The sequence below is a fragment of the Dasypus novemcinctus genome, chromosome 4 (genome assembly GCF_030445035.2).
Source record: "Dasypus novemcinctus isolate mDasNov1 chromosome 4, mDasNov1.1.hap2, whole genome shotgun sequence".
Lineage (NCBI taxonomy): Eukaryota > Metazoa > Chordata > Mammalia > Cingulata > Dasypodidae > Dasypus > Dasypus novemcinctus.
This window is the reverse complement of record NC_080676.1, coordinates 72,001,856-72,024,524: the sequence shown is the minus strand read 5'-3', so window position 1 is coordinate 72,024,524 and position 22,669 is coordinate 72,001,856. Positions and strand designations below refer to the sequence as shown.

Here is a 22,669-nt window from a genome sequence, read left to right as displayed (position 1 = left end):
TGATTAACAGAAGTAACAGATGTCCTAGTGATTTATAAGATTCTACATTTTAAAAATTTGAGGGAGAAAATGATTATTTCCTAAGAAATAAGTAAGATACTATAAAGTAGTTAAAGTTTCATATATTAAACATTTAAGATAGTGGAGTGGCAAGAAAATTTCTTACACTTCTTACATTTCTATTTAAGGTCAAATTTTCATGTGATTTGTACCAATGTTTCTGGTGTATATGTGTGTGTGTGTGACTAAACATTATTTGTCGGTAAGCTTTGCTGCTTGTTTCCATCTATTTTTACTGATATTTTTATATTAATGCTGACCAGTTAGTTTCAAATTATTTATTACTGGACAAGTTGGATTTTGCTGGACCTATTTGCTGTCACATTCTAAAGTTCTGCCACCACTGAGCATTCTCGACATTTCGTGCTTTTTCTCTTCTCTTCTTTCCATGTGGCTTCTGTCAGAACTCAGTTGCTTAATCAGACTTTCTATATTATGCTGTCTAGGTATTATATTTGTTTTCTTGGTTTTACTTAATATTAGGTATGAGTTGTGCGCATATGCTTAATTTTCCTTAGTCCTTTTTTGGTGTGGTATGATTTCTGGGGAGGGCAGAAAGTAGATAACTGAGTTACGTTTAATCATAACTAAAAATATATATATTCTTTATATACATAAATAAAATATGAGAGGGATTCTATAATACTAAGCAACCTGTGATTATAACTCAGATTCCCATATAATACACCTATGGGGTAGGAATACATTGGCTGGAAGGTAAAAACATGTATGCTCCCAATGGCAGCTTTGTTTCACAGAAAAATAGCGTTTTTTACTCTAATTGTTAGGTTAATGTACATTCATTTGGAATTTACCTTCATGTAAATAAATTTATTCTTGTTCAGGTTACTGTGACTAAAAGTCTGAATTTTACCTGGCAGACGGAATGTAGTACATATTACAAAACAGAAGGCAATGTCCAATATGCTATATTGATCAACTAAAAAATATAGTAGGTTTTGTTGCAAAAATAAATTACACTCCAAGAAAAGAATAATAAATATAATGGTTACTAAATTTTAGAATGTTTCACTTAGCTCCTGTAATTGGATAATTTTTTTCTTTTTCATCTTGTTTATATTAAAGTTAACCTATTTCATGTACGAATAAAATTCAATAAAATTTTATTTTAAAAAAAGTTAACCAGTATACTAACACATTCCCTTGGGTGTGTAAGCTTTAAATCCAACTGAGGTTTTACTGGAGAAGTGGATATACTGATGCATGGTTTTTTTGTAAATGTTTAATATGGCATGACCTCAATTTTTCCATTACCACCTTCTTCCCCTAGGAACTTACGTCATGTCCATGATACTTCATTATCTAGAAATACACTACATTCAAACATGCATTCTTCTCTTTATTTTAGAAATAAATTAAAAAAATAAAAATAAATCTTAAAGTTTTTTTTATTACCTTCAGGTCGATATTGTGCAACAATTGTGACAGCTTGGCCAGCATTTTTCAATGCGGCTGCTGCCTGTTCGTGGCTGGCAGCTCTGAGGTCAACACTGTTTACCTGTAAACCAAACCAAATCTTAATTTGAGAGAAATTAATCATAATTATTACAAATCACAACAACAGTTAGTTCTCTCAGGTAAAATAATTCAATGTTAAAAACATTTTGTTGCAATTACTTTATCACTAAAATATTTCTTATATGGATTTATTAAAAACAAAAAACAAAAAATTACTATCATTCAAAGCAACTTTATTCACTAAAACTACTTTGCTTAAAGTGAGCAAAATAAAAACATTTCCCCCAGATGTCATAATTTCACGAGTTTCACCTCACCAGTAATTCAAGCAATGGAAGGGAAATTCATTTTATTTGTAGCATCCTTTCACCTGTGAGCGCATTCTCATCCTTACTGTTCATTTCAGTTTCAATTATCTTCATTCCTCTCTCAAAATAAAGTTGCAATTCTTTTAGTTTAACAAGAAAACCAATTACTTAAAGTATTAAAATAGCTCAGATTTCAAGGACTATCATTTAAATTAAGGAAATACTAATTAAATGGACAAGGGGACTTTTTAAAAATAAAGGGTACCTCCTTGGGTGAAATAATTACCGAGGTGATCAATCCCACTCCAGAAAAATAAGCAATTTGACTATTATGAAAGACTGCCAATTTCTAGCATTTATAATGCAAGGTAAGCTATCTTAAAAAGGATCACTCCTTTTTCATTATAAGGCAAACTTAATAGGACATCTGTGTTAGCATTATATGTTTATGTAACAAACTTTAAATGTTGACGTATTAAAAGATGCAGCAACGAATAGAATACAGCAATGTTCAGGAACTTCACTGAGTATTTTTGGAAAGGAAGAACTGTCACGGAGATTTTAACTGAAGGCCTATTTTGCCAAGACCAATCTAAAACCTGTTAAAAGGAATGCCTATCTATACTGAAAAATTTGAGGATAATCCCAGAAATTCCTAGGATCATAAAATTTGCAAAAAATAAAATAAAATTTAACCCTGTAAAGACCTGCAACTAAATTAAAACACACAACTCCTGAATGAAACCCAAGATCTAACAATCCTATTCAAAACAAATCTAACGATGTGGTTATGAGAGAATATCTCTAGCTGAAGATAACAATAAAAAATTCAACACAATACAAATAAAGTTCTATCTTGAGCATAAAGAAAATTCTATTAAGACCGAGGAGAATAAATAGAAGAAATAAAAAGGAAGATAATATTTCACACATCATAGAGAAGATTAAATTTAGTGAATTATTCTTGTGCATCAAATCCTTCTGCTACAAATAGGATTTATAAACTCAAAACAGTATAATTTTGCTGAACAAAACCACAAATGACAGATTTTCTAGAGTATCACTGAAAATTTTAACAGAAGGTTTATTATCAAGAATAATTTTTTGCCTTGAGAATAGTAGAAATAGCTGTAGGATCACTAAAAAAAAAAAAACCCAAACATTAAAAAAATGGAGATATAGTTCACATGCCATAACATTTACCCTTTTAAAGTATACAATTCAGTGGTTTATGATATATCCACAAGGTTGTGCAAATATCACTCCCGTAGAATTTCAAAATATTTTTTTTTATCGTTCCAAAAAAGAAACCCCATGCAGTCATTCCTTGGCACCCTCTAATCTACTTTCTAACTCTACGGACTTGCTATTCTGGACATTTTACATAAACAGAATCAAACAATAAACACGTGGCCTACAGTGTTTGACTTCTTCACTTAGAATGTTTTCAAGGTTCACCCTTGTTGTAGTATGTACCAGGTTCTTTATTATTATAGATGAACACTACACTATTACATGAATATACCAGAATTTGTTTATCCATTCATCAGTTGGAAATTTGGGTTGTGCCTACCTTTTTGGCTATTATTAAAAAAACTACAATAATCATTTCAGTGCAATTTTTGTGTGAACACGTTTTCAATTTTCATGGATATATGTGTAGGAATGGAATTACTAGGTCGTATAGTAACTCTATGTTAATTTTTTGAGAAACTGACAAACTGTTTTTCAAAGTGGTGGTACCATTTTACATTCCCCCAGCAATATTTCAGAGTTAACAAAATACTTGTTAATCATATTCAACAACATATCACGCAAATTATACACCATGACCAAACGGGTTTCATCCCTGCTATGTCAGGATGGTTCAACATAAGAAAATCAGTCAATGTAACATACCACATAAACAGATTCAAAGAAAAAAATCACACGATCATCTCTATAGATGCGGGAAAAGCATTTGACAAAATAAAGTACCCTTTCCTGATAAAAACACTGCAAAGGACAGGAATAGAAGGAAACTTCCAGAACATGATAAAGGGTATATAAGAAAAACCCACAGCTAACATCATATACAATGGTGAAATCCTAAAAGCTTTCCCTTTAAAATCATGAAAACAAGGATGCCCACTATCACTAGCTCCTATTTAACATTGTGTTGGAAGCACTTGCTCGAGCACTTAGGCAAGAAAAAGAGATAAAAGGCAACCAAATTGGAAAGGAAGTCAAAATTTCACTATTTGCAGACAGCATGATCTTATATAGAGAAAGCCCTGAGAAATCTACAACAAAGTTTCTAGAGCTTATAAATGAGTTCAGTAAAATCGCAGGTTGTAAGATCAATGCACAAAAATCAGTAGCATTTCTGTACACCAATTATGAGCAATCTGAGGAGGAAATCAAGGAAAAAAAAACATTTACAATAGCAAATAAAAGAATCAAATATCTAGGAATAAATTTAAAGATGTAAACGACTTAAACACAGAAAACTACACACCACTGTTAAAGGAAATTAAAGAAGACTTAAATAAATGGAAGAATATTACCTGCTCGTGGATGGGAAGACTAAACATCATTAAGTCCTACCAAAGTTGATCTACAGATTTAATGCAATCAAAAAATCAACACAGCATTTTTTACTGAATTGGAAAAACTATGAAATTTATCTGGAAGGGCAAAAGGCCTTGAATACCCAAACACATACTGAAAAAGAAGAATAAAATTGGAGGAATCTCATTACCTGATTTAAAACAGTACAAAGCAACAGTGGTCAAAACTGCATAGTATTGGCACAAGGATCGACATACTGACCAATGGAACTGAATTGAGAGTTCTGAAATAGATCCTCACATGTACAGTCATCTGATATTTGACAAGACACCAAGCCCACTCGACTGGGAGGAGAATGAATTCTTCAATAAATTAAAGAACTAGATCTCCATATCCAAAAGAATAGGTGAGGAACATCATCTCACACCTAATACAAAAATCAACTTAAGACGGATCAAAGATCTAAATATAAAAGCCAAGATCATAAAGACCTTGGAAGATAATGTAGGGAAGCATCTACAGGACGTTGTATTAGGAAATGGTTTCATGAACTTCACACCCAAAGCATGAGCAGCAAAAGAAAAAAACAGATAAATGGGACCGCCTCAAAATTTAAAAACTTTTGCACCTCAGAGGAATCTGTCAAGAAGTGAAAAGACAACCTACTTACTATGAAAAAATATTTGGTAACCATATATTGGATAGAAGCCCAATACCAAGCATATATAAAGAAATTCTATATCTTGAAAATAAAAAGACTAAACAACCTATTTAAAAAATGGGTGAATGATTTGAACAAACACTTCCCTAAAGAAGAAATACAAAAGGCTAAAAGGCATATGAAAAGATGTTCAACATCACTAGCTATTAGGGAAATGCAAATCAAAACTACAATGAGATATCATCTTATACCCATTAGACTGGCGGGCATTAAAAAACAGAGGACTACAAGTGTTGGAGAGGATGTGGAGGAATGGGAACCCTAACCCACTGCTGGTGGGAATGTAGAATGATCCAGCCATTGTGGAGGACAGTTTGGTGGTTCCTCAAAAACTGACTAAAGATCTGCCATATGATCCAGCAATTCTACTGCTGGGTATATACCTAGAATTATTGAAAGCAAGGACATGAATGGATATATGCACACCAATGTTCACTGTGTCATTATTCACTATCACCAAAAGTTGGAATCAACCCAAATGCCCAACAACAGATGAATGGATAAGCAAAATATGGTATATATATATACAATGGAATATTTCTCAGGTCTAAGAAGGAATACAGTACTAACGGATGGGATAACAGGGATGAACCTTGGGGCCCTTATGTTGAGTTATGCAAGCCAGGCACCAAAGGACAAATATTACATGACCTTACTGATATGAATTAAGCAAACTGAGCACACTCAGAGAATTAGATTACAGAAGACAGGTTTACAGGAAATAGAAAGGGAGAAGAAGGTTGTGAACCAATGACCATATGTGCAAAATCTATGATAAGGTGGAAGTGAGTAGTTGTGCAGTGAAGGGGTGTAGTGATACTATTGGGTTGGGTGGTACCAGTTTGACAAGGGGATAGAGTAGGGAGGGTGGGTTGGATGGCCCATGGAACTGGGGGAGGGAACACGTGACCACTGGGGATTGGCAGGTATGTGGTTGAAACTACAATGTTGGGAAAGCTCTTTTGACAATATGACAAGGAAGATTACTGGTTTAGGGTGTTGGATGTGGGGCAGCATTTCGGACAGGGTACACCTGGGGCAATCTTTTGGAGAATGTGCAAGTGATCATTTTGTCATAGTGTGTTGTATCAGTGGGTAGAGACCCACATAATGAGTGGGAAGGAGCTGGACTCCTATCCTGGGGAGGCCAGATATGTTCTCAGAGGGGTGGGTGCCTCTCAAGAGCATGGGACAGACCAATGTGTCAAACCTCAGTGTTGTTCAAAGTAACTACAAATTTTGTTCTTCAAGGAGTAAAGCCTGGTGGTTGCCATGGGCCCTGAGGGGAGGGGGAGGGAAAAACAGAATAGATGGAAGAGGGGGTATTTAGGGGGCAATGGAAGGGTTCTACATTATCTTGCAATGGTAGATTACTGGCCATTATAAATCTCATCAAAAATTTTAAAAAGTATATGGTCTAGAGTATAGATCATAACGTAAACCATTGACCATGGTCAGTGGCTAAGTTTCAATATTTGTACATCAGTTGTAACAAATATACCATCCACAAATAAAAAGGTTATTGACATGGAAAGGGGGAAAAGGGAGAGGATGATGGATATAAGGGAGTTCCCTGTGTTCTGTATGTGACTTTACTGTGACCTAAAACTCCTTTCAAGACAAAAAGAAAAAAAAAAGTTAAGACCCTGGGGATGAAATGGAAGAAAATGTCATTATACACACAGGACAACAGATATTACAGTGATGAAAGGCAAAATGTGAAAAAAAAAAATTTAAAATATTTTTCATTTTTTAAAATATCCCAATTTTTACATTTTTAGTTTCAGTTTTTCTAAATCATTACGTATTTATTTCTTATGTTTAAATCTATGATTATTATTTCATTTTCTTATTAACTGTATTTGGCAATATTCTTGGCTTCATTTTTTAAGAAGTTTTGGACCACAATAGGGTTACAACTGTGGCAAGGGAGGATTATTGGTGCGGGGTGTCACTGATGGGGGATACATGAGAGTAAATTCACCTGAGTGAACATATAAGGTACATAAATGTGTTCGAATGTTCAAGGGGCATTGTCACAATGGGTGGAGATCCACATGATAACTGAAAGAATATTGAATTCCCATCATGGGGAGCTCTGCCACATTCTCTATTGGAACAGCAACAATCCCCCAAGTACAGGGCAATGACTAGTGAAGGATGGTCCACTGATGGACCCTTGATATTGACAATTATTCTTATGAGCCTTTATCCTCTTTTTTTAAAGATTTTTAAAATTTATCTCTCTCCCCTCACCCCCCATTGTCTGCTCTCTGTGTCCATTCACTGTTGTGTTCTTCTGTGTCCACTTGCATTCTTGTCAGTGGCACTGGGAATCTGTGTCTCTTTTTGTCGTGTCTTCTTGTTGTGTCAGCTCTCTGTGCCACTCCTTGGCAGGCTGCACTTTTATCCACGCAGGGCAGCTCTCCATGCAGGGCACACTCCTTGCATGTGGGGCTCCCCTATGTGGGGCACACCCCTGCGTGGTATGGCACTCCTTGTGTACATCAGCACTGCACGTGGTCCAGCTCACCACATGGGTCAGGAGGCCCTGGGTTTGAATTCTGGACCTCCCATATCGTAGGCAAATGCCCTATCAGTTGAGCCAAATCTGTTTCCCAAGCCTTTACTCTTGAAATTGCACCTTAGCCTAGTTTTGTAGGGTGCCTAAGAGTTACATTTGGAGAACCTCCATGTTGCTCAAATGTGGCCTCTCTCTAAGCCAAACTCAGCATATAATTGCATTATCTTTCCTCCGGTATACCTTCCCCCCAGTATGGGGCATGACTCCCAGGGATGAGCCTCCCTGGCACCAAGGGATTACTAACAAATACCAATTAGTAATGCAACTGGAAAAAGACCATGAATAAAAGGTAAAGACAAATGAATTTATATAGCTAAGACACTTCAAAGTGAACCAGGAGGTCATCCCAGAGGTAATGCTTATGCACATCTCAGCAGGATCTCATAGACTGTCAAAGTAGATATTACCCCTAACAGTGGGCGCCTGTGTCCTATGGTCACAGCAGATAGCTCTGGAGTTTGGTGCCTTGCCAGTGGGCCCTACTTCAGAGTTTGTGCTCCCAAGTGTGACAGAGTTGGACTCAGTTGTAACTTCTTCCCACATTGTCTCTTCTGTCCCTATTTGAACCTATAGGTGCTGGAGTTGGTAGGTGTACATCTAAGAGACTTCAATCTTCGGGCTGTCCATGTGCCAGCTGGGCCCTGAGCCTCAGTGGAGTTGTAACACATTCTCTCCAGTTCATTGGACTCGCCCAGGACAATAAAGAAGGAAGTGAGGAGGGACAACCACCATACAAAGGAACTGAGAGAGTCTATAACTGCAAGCAAGAGAGTCCCATCCATCAGCCATATGGGATCAAGGCCCCCTCTCAATTAGAGGTGGAGTGGGCAGCTCCAGAATCTTCAGGACTGGGGAATAAAATATGGACTAGAGTGGACTTATTGGAATTCTACTATAGACTTACTGGTATTCTAGCAATGGAAGAAATTACATCATTGATGTGGAGAAAGTGGACACTGGAGGTGCTGCAGGCTGGAAGAGGGGAAAAAAGAGGGGACAGTTTTCGGACTTAGAATTAACCTGAATGACAACGCAATATCAGATACAGGCTGTTATATATCCTGCCATACCCTATAGAATTGAGTGGGAAAGAGTGTAAACTACAATGTAAACTATAATCTACACTTAGTGGCAATGCTCCAAGTGTGTTGTTCATCAATGCAATGAATGTACTACACTAATGAAAGAAGGTGCTAATGTGGGGAAGGGTGGCCGGTGTGGGGAGTGGGGCATATGGGAATCCTTTATATTTTTGTGTGTAACATTTTGTGTAATCTATGTATCTTTTAAAAAAATAAAAAATACATTAAAAATAAAAGTTTTATTCTAATAACACTTATACAACTTAAAAATTTCCCTGTTAAACACATTCAAATATGTAAGTCAGTACTGTTAATTACATCCACAATGTTGTGCTACCATCAAAATTACCCATTACCAAAACTTCTCCATTGTTTGAAACAGGAAATCATAATTTTAAGACTTAATTCTCCATTCCTGACTCATAACCTATCCCCTGGTATCCTATATTCTAGATTCAAACTCCATGAGTTTGCTTATTCTAATTATTTCATATCAGTGAGATCATACAATATTTGCCATTTTGTGTCTGGCTTATTTTCTCAACATGACTTCTTCAAGAGCCATCAATGTTGTCACATATATCAGAATTTCATTCCTTCTTACAGCTGAATAACATTACATTGTGTATATATATCACACATGGTTTATCCTTTTATCCTTTTTGAGAGTGTCTATGAATTCCAAACAGAGAAGGATTATATTTATAAACTGGTGTTCTGCTGGGTGTGGTGCCCTTTGTATTAGAGTTGGTGAGGGGCCTCTGATTAAATTTACTTGATAAAATCAATTTAGGGCTTCTGATTGGGCTGTATCAGTAAGGTTTCGCTTGGGTTGATTACTGCCCCCTTTGGGACTATATAAATGGATACTCACTCAAGAAGACATGCAGAGGAAGATACAGGAAGAGAGAGAGCTGTCATGTTTGATCCTGGGGCCCAGAGAGAAATAAGCCATTCGCCTGATAGTTTACAGCTGACTTGTTGAGAAGGCTTGGAAAGAAACAAGCCCTATGACAGCCTGTAGCTGAGAGAGGAAGGCTGAACCTTAGCAGAGATTGGCATCCATCTTGCTTCAACACATAGCAACTGACTTTGGTGAGAAAGCAACCTTGAGCTAGACTCTTTAGGGCCCTTGTAAGCTTCTAGCCCAAATAAATACCCTTCATAAAAGCCAAGATTCCTGGTACTTTGCATCAGCATCCCTTTGGCTAATACAGTATCTCACTGTGGTTTTACTTTTTATTTCTTCAACAGCTAATGACGTTGAGTATCTTTCCATGTACATATGTGTTACATGTGTGTCTTTTCATATGGCCATTTGTATAATGTCTATGGGAAAATGTCTATTAAGTCTTCTGCCAATTTTAAAAATTGTGTTGTCTTTTTGTTGTTGACTTGAAGTAGTTCTTATATTTTGAATACAAATGGTAAAAGTGGGCATCCTTGTCATGTTCCTGATTTCAGAGGGAAAGCTTTTAGTCTTCTCCATTGAGTAGGAGGTTAATTGTGGGTTTTTCATATATACCCTTTATCATGTTAAGGAAGTTTCATTCTATTCTTAGTTTCCTAAGTGTTTTTATCAAGACAGGGTGCTAGATTTTGTCAACTGCTTTTTCTGCATCAACTGAGATAATCATGTGGTTTTTCCCTTCGTTTTGTTAATGTCATGTATTACATTAATTGATTTTCTTATGTTGAACCATCCTCGCATACCTGGGATAAATGCCATTTGTTCATGGTGTATAATTTTTTAATGTGCTGTTGAATTTAGGTGCAAAGATTTTGGTGAGAATTTTTCCATCTATATTCATAAAGGATATTGGTCTATAGTTTTCTTTTCTTGTGGTATCTTTATCTGGATTGGTATGATGGCGATGCTGGCTTCATAGAATGAATTAGGGAGTCTTCCCTCTTCAATCTTTTGGAAGACTTTGAACAGGATTGATAGTATTCTGGAATATTGGTAAAATTCCCCTGTGAAACCACCTGGTCACAGTATTTTCTTTTTTTGGGAAATTTTGGTTCAATTACTTTACTAGTTATTCATTTGTTGAGATCTTTTATTTCTTATTGAGTCATTGTGGTTGATTTCTAAGAATTTGTCCATTTCATTTAGGTTTGTTGGCATTACAGTTTTTCACAGTATCCTTTTATAGTCATTAAAAAAAAAGATTTATGTTTTATTTATTTCTCTCCCCCCAGTTGTCTGCTCTCTGTGTGTTCTTCTGTGTCTGCTTGTATTCTTGTCAGCAGCACTGGGAATCTGTGTCTCTTTTGGTTGCATCATCTCTCTGTGTATGCGGCTGGCATTCCTAGGCAGACTGTACTTTCTTCGCGCGGGGCACTCTCCTTACCAGGTTCACTCCTTGTGTGTGGGGCTCTCCTTTGTAGGGGACACCCCTGTGTGGCACAGCACTCCTTGGACACATCAGCACTGCGTGTGGGCCAGCTCACCACATGGGTCAGGAGGCCCTGGGTTTGAACCCTGGACCTCCCATGTGGAAGGCGGACACTCTATCCATTGAGCCAAATCTGCTTCCCTTTTTATTTTTTTTTAATTTTTTAAAAGATTTATTCATTTATTTAATTTCCCCCCCTTCCCCTGGTTGTCTGTTCTTGGTGTCTGTTTGCTGCGTCTTATTTCTTGTCCACTTCTGTTGTCATCAGCGGCACGGGAAGTGTGGGTGGCGCCATTCCTGGGCAGGCTGCACTTTCTTTTGCGCTGGGCGGCTCTTCTTACAGGGCGCACTCCTTGCGCGTGGGGCGCCCCTACGCGGGGACACCCCTGCGTGGCATAGGACTCCTTGCGCACATCAGCACTGCACATGGGCCAGCTCCATATGAGTCAAGGAAGCCCGGGGTTTGAAACGCAGACCTCCCATGTGGTAGACAGATGCCCTAACCACTGGGCCAAGTCTGCTGCCAAGAACCAACTTTTGATTTTATTGACTCCCTTAATTCTCTATTTCATTGATCTCTGTTCTAATCTTTGTTATTTCATTTCTTCAGTTAGCTTTGGCTAAGTTTGTTCTTCTTTCCAAAGATTCTCCAGTTGTGAGGTTAGGTCAGTGATTTAAGATCTTTTTTCTTTTTCAAATAAACACTGAGAGCTGTAAATTTCCCTCTGAGGACTGCCTTTGCTGCATTCCAAACATTTTGGCAGGTTGTGTTTTCATTTTCACTCACCTCAAGATATGCCCCAATTTCCCTTGTGATTTCTTGTTTCACCAATTGGTTATGAGTATGTTGTTTATTTTCCACATATTTGTGGAATTTTCCAGCTCTCCCCTTGTTATTGACATCTAGTTTTATTCCACTGGGGTTGGAGAAGATAGAGTGTATGTTTTCAATATTTTTAAATTTATTTTGAGACTTATTTTGTGACCTAATACATGGCCTATCCTGGAGAATGATCCATGTGCATACAGAAGAATATGCATTCTGATGGACGAAGTGTTCTACTATATATAACTCATTTAGGTCTAGCTGGTTTAGAGTATAGTTCAGGTCTTCTATTTCTTTATTGATCTTCCATCTAGATGTTTTACACATTATAGAAAGTGGTATATTAATATCTCCTACTATTAACACAGAACCGCCTATTTCTCCCTTCGAATTTGGCAATATATGCTTTATATATCTTGGGGGCTCTGATATTAGGTACACACGTATTTGTAACTGTTCTATCTTCTTCTTGAACTGACTTTTTATCAGTACATGATAGTGACTTTCTTTGTCCATCAACATTTTTTTACTTAAAGTCTATTTTATCTGATATTTAAGTATCAGGCCTCTTTTGTTTACTATTTGCATGGTACATTTTTTCCCATCTTTTTACTCTCATCCTACTTGTGTCTTTGAATTTAAAGTGAGTCTCTTGTAAGCAATATATATTTGGGGCATATTTTTAAAATTCTTTCTTCCATTCTGTGCCTTTCAACTGGAGAGTTTAATACATTTACATTTAACGTCACTAATGATAATGCAGGACTTTCTTCTGCTATTTTGCTACTTGGTCTTTTTAAATTTTTTACCTTTTTTCTTCTCCAGTTCTTCCGGTAATGCTTGGCTTCTTATTTATTTGATTCTCCCCCCTGAGAAGGCTTCTTTGTCTGTTTTGCTAATTGTTTTTGCTTATTGTTTGCACTTGTTGCCTGCTCATTATTTTTGTTCTTTTTTGTTTATTTGTTTGCTTGTTGTCTGTTTTTAATTTAGGAGGCACTGGGAAGTGAATCTGGAATCTCTCACATGGCAGAAGGCATGCACTCAACTGCCTGATCCACATCTGCTCCTGACTTTTATGTACTGTACCATTTTGAGACCCTTCTCATTTCTTTCTGCATGTATTTTCTTTGTAATTATCATGGGGCCAAAATTTAACATTATAAATCTATAACAATCATGTTTGATTTCATACCAACTTAACTTCAATTGCATATATATATATTCACTGTTACTATACTTCCCTGTCCCATTATCATTTTTGTACTTGTTACCATTCATATCTTTGCACATGTCCGAAACCATAGACTAATCATTACTTTTTATGTATTTGCATTTTTAGTACCTCTAGGAAATAAGAAGTGGAGTTACACACCATACAATACGATTAATGATACTGGCATTTATAATTACCTATAGGATGAGGTTACCTTTACCAGAGGTCCTTATTTCTTTTATGCTGCTGTGAGTCAATGTTGAGAGTCCTTTCCTTTCAGTCTGAAGAACTCCCCTTTATTTGTAGGGCAAGTCAAATTGTGACAAACTTCCTCAGCTTTTGTTTACCTGGGGATGTCATATTCTCACCTTTATTTTTCAAAGAAAGTCTTGCTGGATATAAAATTCTTGTTTGGCAATTATTTTCATTCAGTACTTTTAAGTATTTTGACCGGCTGCCTTCTTGCAAATTGGCACTTAATTTTATTGGGACTCCCTTGAAAATAACATGTTGCTTTTCTCTCGCAGTTTTCAGAACACTCTTCTTGTCCTTGGCATTCAACATTTTGATTAATACCTGTCTTCTGGATATATTCCTCTTCAAGATTTTTCTTTTTGCAGTTTGTTGGGCTTCTTGAATGTGCACATTCAAGTCTTTTGTTTAAATTTGGGATGTTTTCCACCATTATTTCTTTAATATTCCTTCTGCTTCTTTCTTCTCCTATATATATTGTCATGCTTGATGGTGTTCCACAAGTCTCTTAGGCTGTCACTTTTTAAAATTCTTTATTCATTCTGCTCAACTTGACTTGTTTCAATTATCTTGTCTTCAAGTGTACTAATTTGTTTTTCTGCCAGTCCCAATCTGCTTTTGAAACGCTCTAGGAAATTCTTCATTTAGTTATTGTGTTTTGCAACTCCAGAGTTTCTGTTTGGTCTCCTTTTAAAAATTTCTATCTCCTTATTCATATTTGCCTATTGTTCATTCACTGTTTTCCTGATTTGCTTTAGTTCTTTCTCTGTGTTTTATCTCCTTAAGCATACTAAAGATCATTTAAGTCTTTGTCCTGTATAGTCAAAGTCTGGTGTTGATGTTTTTTGGATTTTTATATTGTTACTCTGGATGGACCATCATTTCATGTTTGTATGTGTATTTTAATATTTTAAAATGTTAACTGTGGGTTCCATATTTGTAAATCTTTTTTTTTTTTTTTTTTAAGGTGGTACTGGGGATTGAACCCGGGACATCTCATACATGGGAAACAGACACTCAACCACTGAGCTATACCCACTTCCCACCATATTTGTAATAATTTTTATTTTAAAGCCTCTTTCTTCAATCAAATTTAATAATTCAAAGAAAACTTATATGAAACCTATTATTTATTTCCCTGTTTTCTGAAATAACTTAGAATTTTCTCAGTAATGTGTGGTTATCATTAAGTCCATCAATAACAACATCTTTGGATCAGCGGTTCTTTATGTGTATAAGTGTGTTAGCACTAGAAACATCACTATCTCCTGGAGACTTGTCAGAAATGTTCATTTTCACATCCTGCCAAAGTCCAACTATATCAGACATTTTTGGGGATGTGACCCAGGAATCTAACTTTCAACTTAAATGGCCTCACCAGAAGAACCTGATATAAAGTAAAGTTTGAAATCCACTTCTAAATTCTGTCTAATGAGGCACTTAAATGTGTATGTTCTGGAATTTCTTTTGTTTTGTTTAGTTTAAAATATCTTTTCTCACATTTTCTCTTGCTCCTAAGGCTTTTTCCTACTGCTTTCAGATAACGGCTTAATAACGATAAGTAAGCACTTAAAAACTTAAGGTTTTTTATGCATACTGTCAAACCTAAGAATGTTCTTAAACTCACATTGGGTTAGTAACTGCCCTGGACTGTCCAGGATGCTCACTTTATAACTGAGGTTAAAGGGGTTTCCAGATATGGGGCTTTCAGTGTTAAATCTGGGAAATTCCCAGTCAAACCAGGTTGTATGGTCAGTCTAACACCCTCTAGCAGTGTGAGTGACCCATATAATGTGTTCTCACATGGACAATTTCAAAAACATCTATTTTTGATTTGAGGTTCTCACACCTAACTCTAAGTCAACTGAAATTTATTTTGATACAAGGTGTGAAGTGGGGCTCTAAATTCATTTTATTCCTCTAAATAACAAGCGAATTTGTCTAACAGCATTTATTTTTTAAAAATCTGCTCCTTATCAGTAAACTGTCCTCACCATACTACAGCTACTTGAAAAAAAGTTTTAAATTATAACTTACAAACAACAAAATATTTCGGTTGGAAGAGTTTTGACCCTTGTTTACATGTATTAAACCATGACACAAAACAATATATATAATTTTTCTATCAATCAGGAAGGCTCCATTGGGCTTATCTACTAATTTCTAATCACTAGCATATGCCCCAATGCCAGAAGAGCAGAAGTTATCATCCAGCACCACAGCTGTCCCTCTCAGTGATTGTCTCTTTGGAAGTAAACCCATTAGTGGTCATCAGGCTTCTTACATATTCAGCAGCAACACCCAGGACTGGCTCTCCCAAAAGTAGGCTGTGGAGAATAGTAAAACTGCTTCAGAGGCTGCAATTTCTTTAGTCATGTCTGGGGCAACTTAAAGGTCTCAGAAAACTGGCTCCCCAAGAGTCAGAAGTACCACCTCATCATCACAGTGTTTCAATGTAGAAAGTCTCAAGAGACAGTGAGTCTTACCCTAATCATCAAAACTTTCTGGATAAGTTTAGAATAAAATATAACCCATCAGGGAACTAAGGATTCAAAGAGATCTAAGTAAAATAACCTTTAGAAAGCAATTAGCCCTACTTCATAGGAGAAAAGATACCCATGGCACCAGTCATCCTTAGTAGAATGGTAGGAAGAAGAGGAGGAATACCTGGGGGAGAAACTGGCAGTATCTTCACCCAACTTGGCATAGAAATGTGGACTAGCACAACAGTTAAAAATTCTGAGAAGCCCCAGACATACAGCAAGTCTACATCTACTTGCCAAATCTTTCCCATGGGTCTTCACTGAGTGCTCAGAGGCAACACACTAAAGGTTGGGGATTAAGCAAGGACAACCGAGAGAGGTTCATTACTGAGTGATACAGAAACCCCCCAAGTACAAGGCAGCTGCCCACTAAAAGTAAGGAACCTAGGCAGGAAAATCTGTGAAAATTTGCACCAAGCGCTCTGTACTTTCAGCCAAAAGATGGGAGTTGGGCAGGAGAGCTGAGGTAAAGCCCTAGGAGGCAAGTAAGCAGAGAGAAATCTGCCAGGATACAGAAATCGTGCAGCAGTTGTAGAGAGCAAAAAGAACTTACCAGCAGTCCAGAAAACATAAAGTTTTGAAAGTCATTGGCTTAACTGTGAAACACAAAGAGATCTTGGAAATCTCACCATTCTAAGCCCCTCAGGAAGGAAGTCTTGGTCCAGTCTTAAATCACTTCAAGCAGTGTCAACTGAACAAAATTAAAGCTGCAACAAAATCCAGTTCCTGCTCACTACAGATCATAGTGATATAGTTCCTCAGTCTAGCAGCTTGATTCAAGAAAAATTATTCCCTATTCTGAAGGAAATACCATTTATTTTATTTCTGTTATGTTTATAATTAAAAATTACAAAACCAGAAAAGAGGGAAGAAAAAGTAACTAATTGTTAAAGAGAGAAAGTAATCAATAGATGTAAAGTGAAAGATACCCCAAATGTTTGATTTATTAGACATGGTCTTTAATATAATTATTATAAAATTATGAAAATGCTAAAGCATCTGGGGGAAAGGTAAATAATGCAGATGAAAAGACTGGATAATTTCAGCACTGACAGTGACACTACAAAAATGTAATTCTATCCAACTTGATCTGTAGATCCATAGCCATCTTAATTGAAATCCCAGCAAGTTATTTCGTGAATATTTACAACCTAATTCTAAAGTTTATATGGGAAAGTGAAAGAGCCAAGTATAGCTAACACAAAACTGAAGAAAAAAAAACTGACACCATCCGACTTCAAGATTTACTATAAAGCTATTAACACAAGACAGTGTGTACTGAAGAAAGAATGGACAGATATATCAATGGGACAGAGTAAAAAGCCCCAAAATAGATCCACACAAATATAGTCAACTGATTTTTCACAAAGGAGCAAAGGTAATTCAATGGAGAAAGGATGGTCTTTTTAACGAAACAGGTACTAAAACAAGGGGATATATACATGTAAAAAAAGAACCTAGACACAGACTTTACACCTTTAACAAAAATTATTTCAAACTGGATCACCAAAAGCACAATTCATGAAAGAAAAAAATTGATAAGCTGAACTTCACTGAAATGAAAAACCTGTGCTCTGAGCAAGATACTGTTCAGAGAATGAAAAGACAAGCCACAGGCTGGGAGAAAATATTTGCATAACACATATATGATAAAGGACTTGTATCCAGCACAAACAAAGAAGTCTTAAAAACACAACATAAATATGACCAAAAGAGCCAAATATACATCTCGCTAAATAAGTTACACAGATGGAAAATAAGCATATGAAAAGATGGGTCGGGAAACGGACTTTGGCCCAGTGGTTAGGGCGTCCGTCTACCACATGGGAGGTCCGCGGTTCAAGCCCCGGGCCTCCTTGACCCGTGTGGAGCTGGCCCATGCGCAGTGCTGATGCACGCAAGGAGTGCAGTGCCACACAGGGGTGTCCCCCGCGTAGGGGAGCCCCACGCGCAAGGAGTGCACCCATAAGGAGAGCCGCCCAGCGCGAAGGAGGGAGCAGCCTGCCGAGGAATGGCGCCGCCCACACTTCCCGTGCCGCTGACGACAACAGAAGCGGACAAAGAAACAAGACGCAGCAAAAAGACACAGAAAACAGACAACCGGGGGAGGGGAGGGGAATTAAATAAATAAAAATAAATCTTTAAAAAAAAAAAAAAAAAAGAAAAGATGGGTCAACATCATATATCATTAGGGAACTGCAAATTAAAACAATAATGAGATGCTATTATACACTTATTAGAATGGCTAAAATACAAAAACAGTGTCAATATCAAATGCTGGACAGGATATGGAGCAACAAGAAATGTCATTCACTGCTGGTGGGAATGCAAAATGGTACAGCTGCTTTGGAAGACAGCATGGCTGTTTCTTACAAAGTTAAATATAGGCTTAATAAATAGGCTTACCAAAAATCAAAACTCAAATGAGCTAAATACTTGCAAACAAAAACCTTCATACAAATGTTTATAGCAGCTTTATTCATAATATGCCAAAAATTGGAAGTAGGCAAGATATCGTTCAATAGGTGAATGGATAATAAACTGGTATTTCCATACAACAGAGTATTAAGTCAGTGATAAAAAGAAATGAGCTATCAAGCTACGAAAAGAAATGGAGAAATCTAAATGTATACTGTTAAGTGAAAGAAACTATTAATAGTACAAAAAAGCTGTGTAGTATATGATTCCAACTACACGACATTCTGAAAAAAACAGAACTATAGGGACAGTAAAAAGATCAGTGGTTGTCAGGGGTTCAGGAGGAGGATCACTAGGTTGGAGATAGGGGATTTTTAGGGCAGTGAAACTATTCAGTATGATATTGTTATATTGGATATATGACATACATTTGGCAAAACCCATAAAACTAAGAAAGTTACCTCTTATGTAAACTATGGAATTTAGTTAACAACAATATACCAATATCGGTTCATCAATAACAAATTAACCATACTAATCTAATATGTTAATAAGAGGTGTGTGTGGGGAGAAGGGCCTATATGGGAACTTTGTACTTTCTGGGCAATTTTTCTGTAAACTTGAAACTGCTCCAAAAAAAATAAAATAAAGTCTATTAATAATAGCACAAGCAGACAAGAGATTAAAGTATAAATAAAATCTGTACTAGACAAGTATTGAGCTTGAGTTAACAGGGATATACAAACTCTTGCAGACAAACAAGAGAATTCAAGCACATTTATAAAAAACTGACCCCTTACAAGTAAAACATGAAAAGAAAATCCATCAAGCAGAACATGTTCTTTGGATAACACTGTAATTCTAGAGTTACATTGTAAAATGGTAAGAAGATAATTGATATATTGATAAAAAGCAAACCCATTTCTAATAATTAATAGGTCATAATTAAAATAATGAAAATATTACTATCTTGCTTAACACACCCTACCGATATAATACGATCTCCTTTTCGGAGTTCTCCGCTAAGATCAGCAGGTCCTCCAGCCAATATGAAGGAAATAAATATTCCTTCTCCATCTTCACCTCCTACAATGTTGAAGCCAAGGCCTGTTGAGCCACGATGAAGAACAACTTTTCTAGGTTCCCTTTAAAAAAAAAAAAAAAAAAGTAAAATCAATTTTATATAAAACATGATAGTCTATCAATGAGAATTCTTGACTGCCACTTCTTACATTATCAAACTATAAACAGAGATACTTTCCAAGTCTAGAAATTAGGTTTTGAAATCACAAAGAAAAATCCTAATAAATAATTTTATATGAAAGCTAAAAATCCATATTAATAAAGAAACATGAAAACAAAATAAAACAATATAAAGAGCCTGCTCAAGAAATATATATCCTTATGAGAACACCTAATGCTGTAGACACTTTATTGCCTACAAAGCAGTCACTGCCTTTACTTCTTTCTAAGTTTTGGGAAAGGCAGATATCCCTTTACTTTAGGGAAGGTAGGCCCTATATCCAGCTCACGAATGATGAATCATGACTAACCTAACCCAGTCACTGCAATTCCGTTTCTCTTTGCTCAAGTGAGGATGTGGCCTCTTCTGGACTCAGAATAATGAAGGGAAATTTATGGTCACTTTCCAGAGAAAGACGGACTCTAACAAGGACAGCGTTTTTGCTATATGAACCAACCACAAACAAATGAATAATAAAATTCTTTTACTGTTTTGGATATATTACAGTTATGAAGGACAAGACCAAAAGAATACTATGGACCTAGGACTGCTACACCAACCCTGAAATTGCCCATCTCCAAAGTGTTTGTTTCATGAAATAATTAAATATCTTTTTGCTGAAGTTATTATTAGTGCTTTTTAAAAAATTTTTATTTACTTTTTTAGAGAAGTTGTAGGTCTACAGAAAAATCATGTAAAAAATACAGCATTCTCATACATCTTCCCTATGAACACTATGCATTAGTGTGGTGCTTGATGAAAGATTATAATCGTACTATTAAATTAACTATTACCCATAATTTACATTAGGGTGTATTTTCCCCCATATACCACTCTATTATTAACACCTTGCATTAGTACAGTACATTTGTTATAATTCATGAAAGAACATTTTTGTAATTGTACTATTAACTACAGTCCACCATTTACAATAGGGTTCACTTTGTTGTACTTTTTAATTTTTACTCTAGTAACACATATATGACCTAGAATTTTCCCTTTTAAATCACATTCACACATATAATTCAGTGCTGTTAATTACATTCACAATGTTGTGCCATCATCACCACCACCACTGTACTTGGTGGTAGCAGAAAGCATTCTTGTGTTGGCAACATTTTGAAAAACACAGTAATGGCTAAAACTATTCTTAATCGATAATAGTCATGTATAAATATATGGTAAAAAAGGAATGACTTGAAAATCATCTACGGCAATCTAATATTTTAAAGAATTATTTCCTGAACAGTTCTTAGGATATTACTATAATAGTTACATTTTACATGGAAATGAAGAAATAGAGTAAAATAACATGTTTTAATATAATCAGTACATTAATATAATTAAAACATTAGGTTGAAGCTACTGTATTTCCTTTATTCTAAGATGCACATCCCCACTCTTACCCCCAACCCAAGGGATAAAGGCATATCTGTTTTTCATTGATTCTAAGATACACCTTTACCCCCCCACCCCACATTTAAAATCTCTGAAATCAGAATGCATATTCCAACTGTGATAATGTTTCACAATTGCTGATAATTAAGACCTAATTGTTGCTGGGGGTAGGGAATGGGAGGAAGAGATGAAATGTGGGGGCGTTTTCGGGACTTGGAATTGTCCTGGGTGGTGCTGCAGGGACAGTTACCGGACATTGTATGTCCTCCCATGGCCCACTGGGTGGAACATGGGAAAGTGTGGGCTATGATGTGGACCACTGACCATGAGGTGCAGAGGTGCTCGGAGATGTATTCACCAAATGCAATGAATGTCTCATGATGATTGAGGAGGTTGTTGTTATGGGGGGAGGAGTGGGGGGAGGGGGGTGGGGGGTATATGGGGACCTCATATTTTTTTAATGTAATATTAAAAAAATAAAGACCAAAAAAAAAAAAAAAAGACCTAATTGTGTGAATATCACTCATACCTTCTCTTAATTATATATTATATATATATTAAATGGTGAAGTAGGACTTCTATTATGTTCTAAAACACATGCATCCTATATTTTTTTATGTATCAAATAATATATCGCTGAAATCCAGCAGTATTTCCAGAAGAAAATGCACTCTGATATTCAAATTACGTAATTAAAATGAGTCTCAGAACAATCAACTGTTTGTAGGTTGAAATTCTTTTTGATAACATGAGATGATATTCTTAGAAAGACTGCTTTGGGTCAAACTGTAGAGAACTAACGGTAGGGTAAACATTTTTGTACTTTATCTGGGCAAAGGGGGATGATTATCAAAAGGGCGTGATAAAATATACACCATTTTAGGAAGACCAACTTATCCTGTTATCAACTACCTGATTTCCACAGAATAGTATGGGAATGGGTGGACCTGTTGTATAACACTTAAACATCCAATACATTATTCTAGGCAAGAGATGAGCAAAGTAGGATGCAGGAATGGAAAAAAATACAGATTAAGAAGAAAGAGCCTATAATCAGGAGCTAAATGAATATGGTATACTGAAGAAGTAAACATCAAGCTTTGGTAAAGAAAAGAAATAGGGTCATCCAAAGCAGAAACTGACTTAATGGAAAAAGTGTGGTTTCAGACATATGAATTCGAAGAATGATCCAAGTAGTAATGAAAATGAAGTGTGGGGAAGCAGTTGTGGCTCAACTGATAGAGGGTCAGCCTACCATATGGAGGGTCCAGGGTTCGATACCCAGGGCCTCCTGACCTATGTGGCGAGCTGGCTCACGCAGTGATGCTGTGTGCAAGGAGTGCCATGCCACGCAGGGCGCCCCCACGTACAGGTGCCCCATACACAAGAAGCGTGCCCTACAAGGAGAGCCACCCTGTGCAAAAAAAAGTGCAGCCTGCCCAGGAGTGGCGCCGCACACATGGAGAACTGATGCAGCAAGATGATGCAACAGAAAAGCAATACAATTTCCCAGTGCCACATGACAAGAATGCAAGCAGACACAGGAGAACAGAGAGAGCAAATAACAGGAGGGAAAGGGGAGTGAAAGAAATG

At 36.5% G+C, this 22,669-nt stretch overlaps 1 protein-coding gene across 15 annotated transcripts in view; it reads right to left on the bottom strand.

Annotated features, from left to right (window-relative positions):
• Positions 1 to 22,669, bottom strand: part of DLG1 (discs large MAGUK scaffold protein 1) — a 281,505-nt gene that overhangs the window by 69,637 nt on the left and 189,199 nt on the right. For all 15 annotated transcript variants that reach the window (XM_058295595.2, XM_058295596.2, XM_058295597.2 and 12 more), the window contains 2 exons: positions 19,424 to 19,580; positions 1,477 to 1,579 (listed from right to left, as the gene is read on the bottom strand). In XM_058295595.2, the coding sequence (XP_058151578.1) occupies positions 1,477 to 1,579; positions 19,424 to 19,580 (260 nt within the window). The remainder of the gene's footprint in view (positions 1 to 1,476; positions 1,580 to 19,423; positions 19,581 to 22,669) is intronic.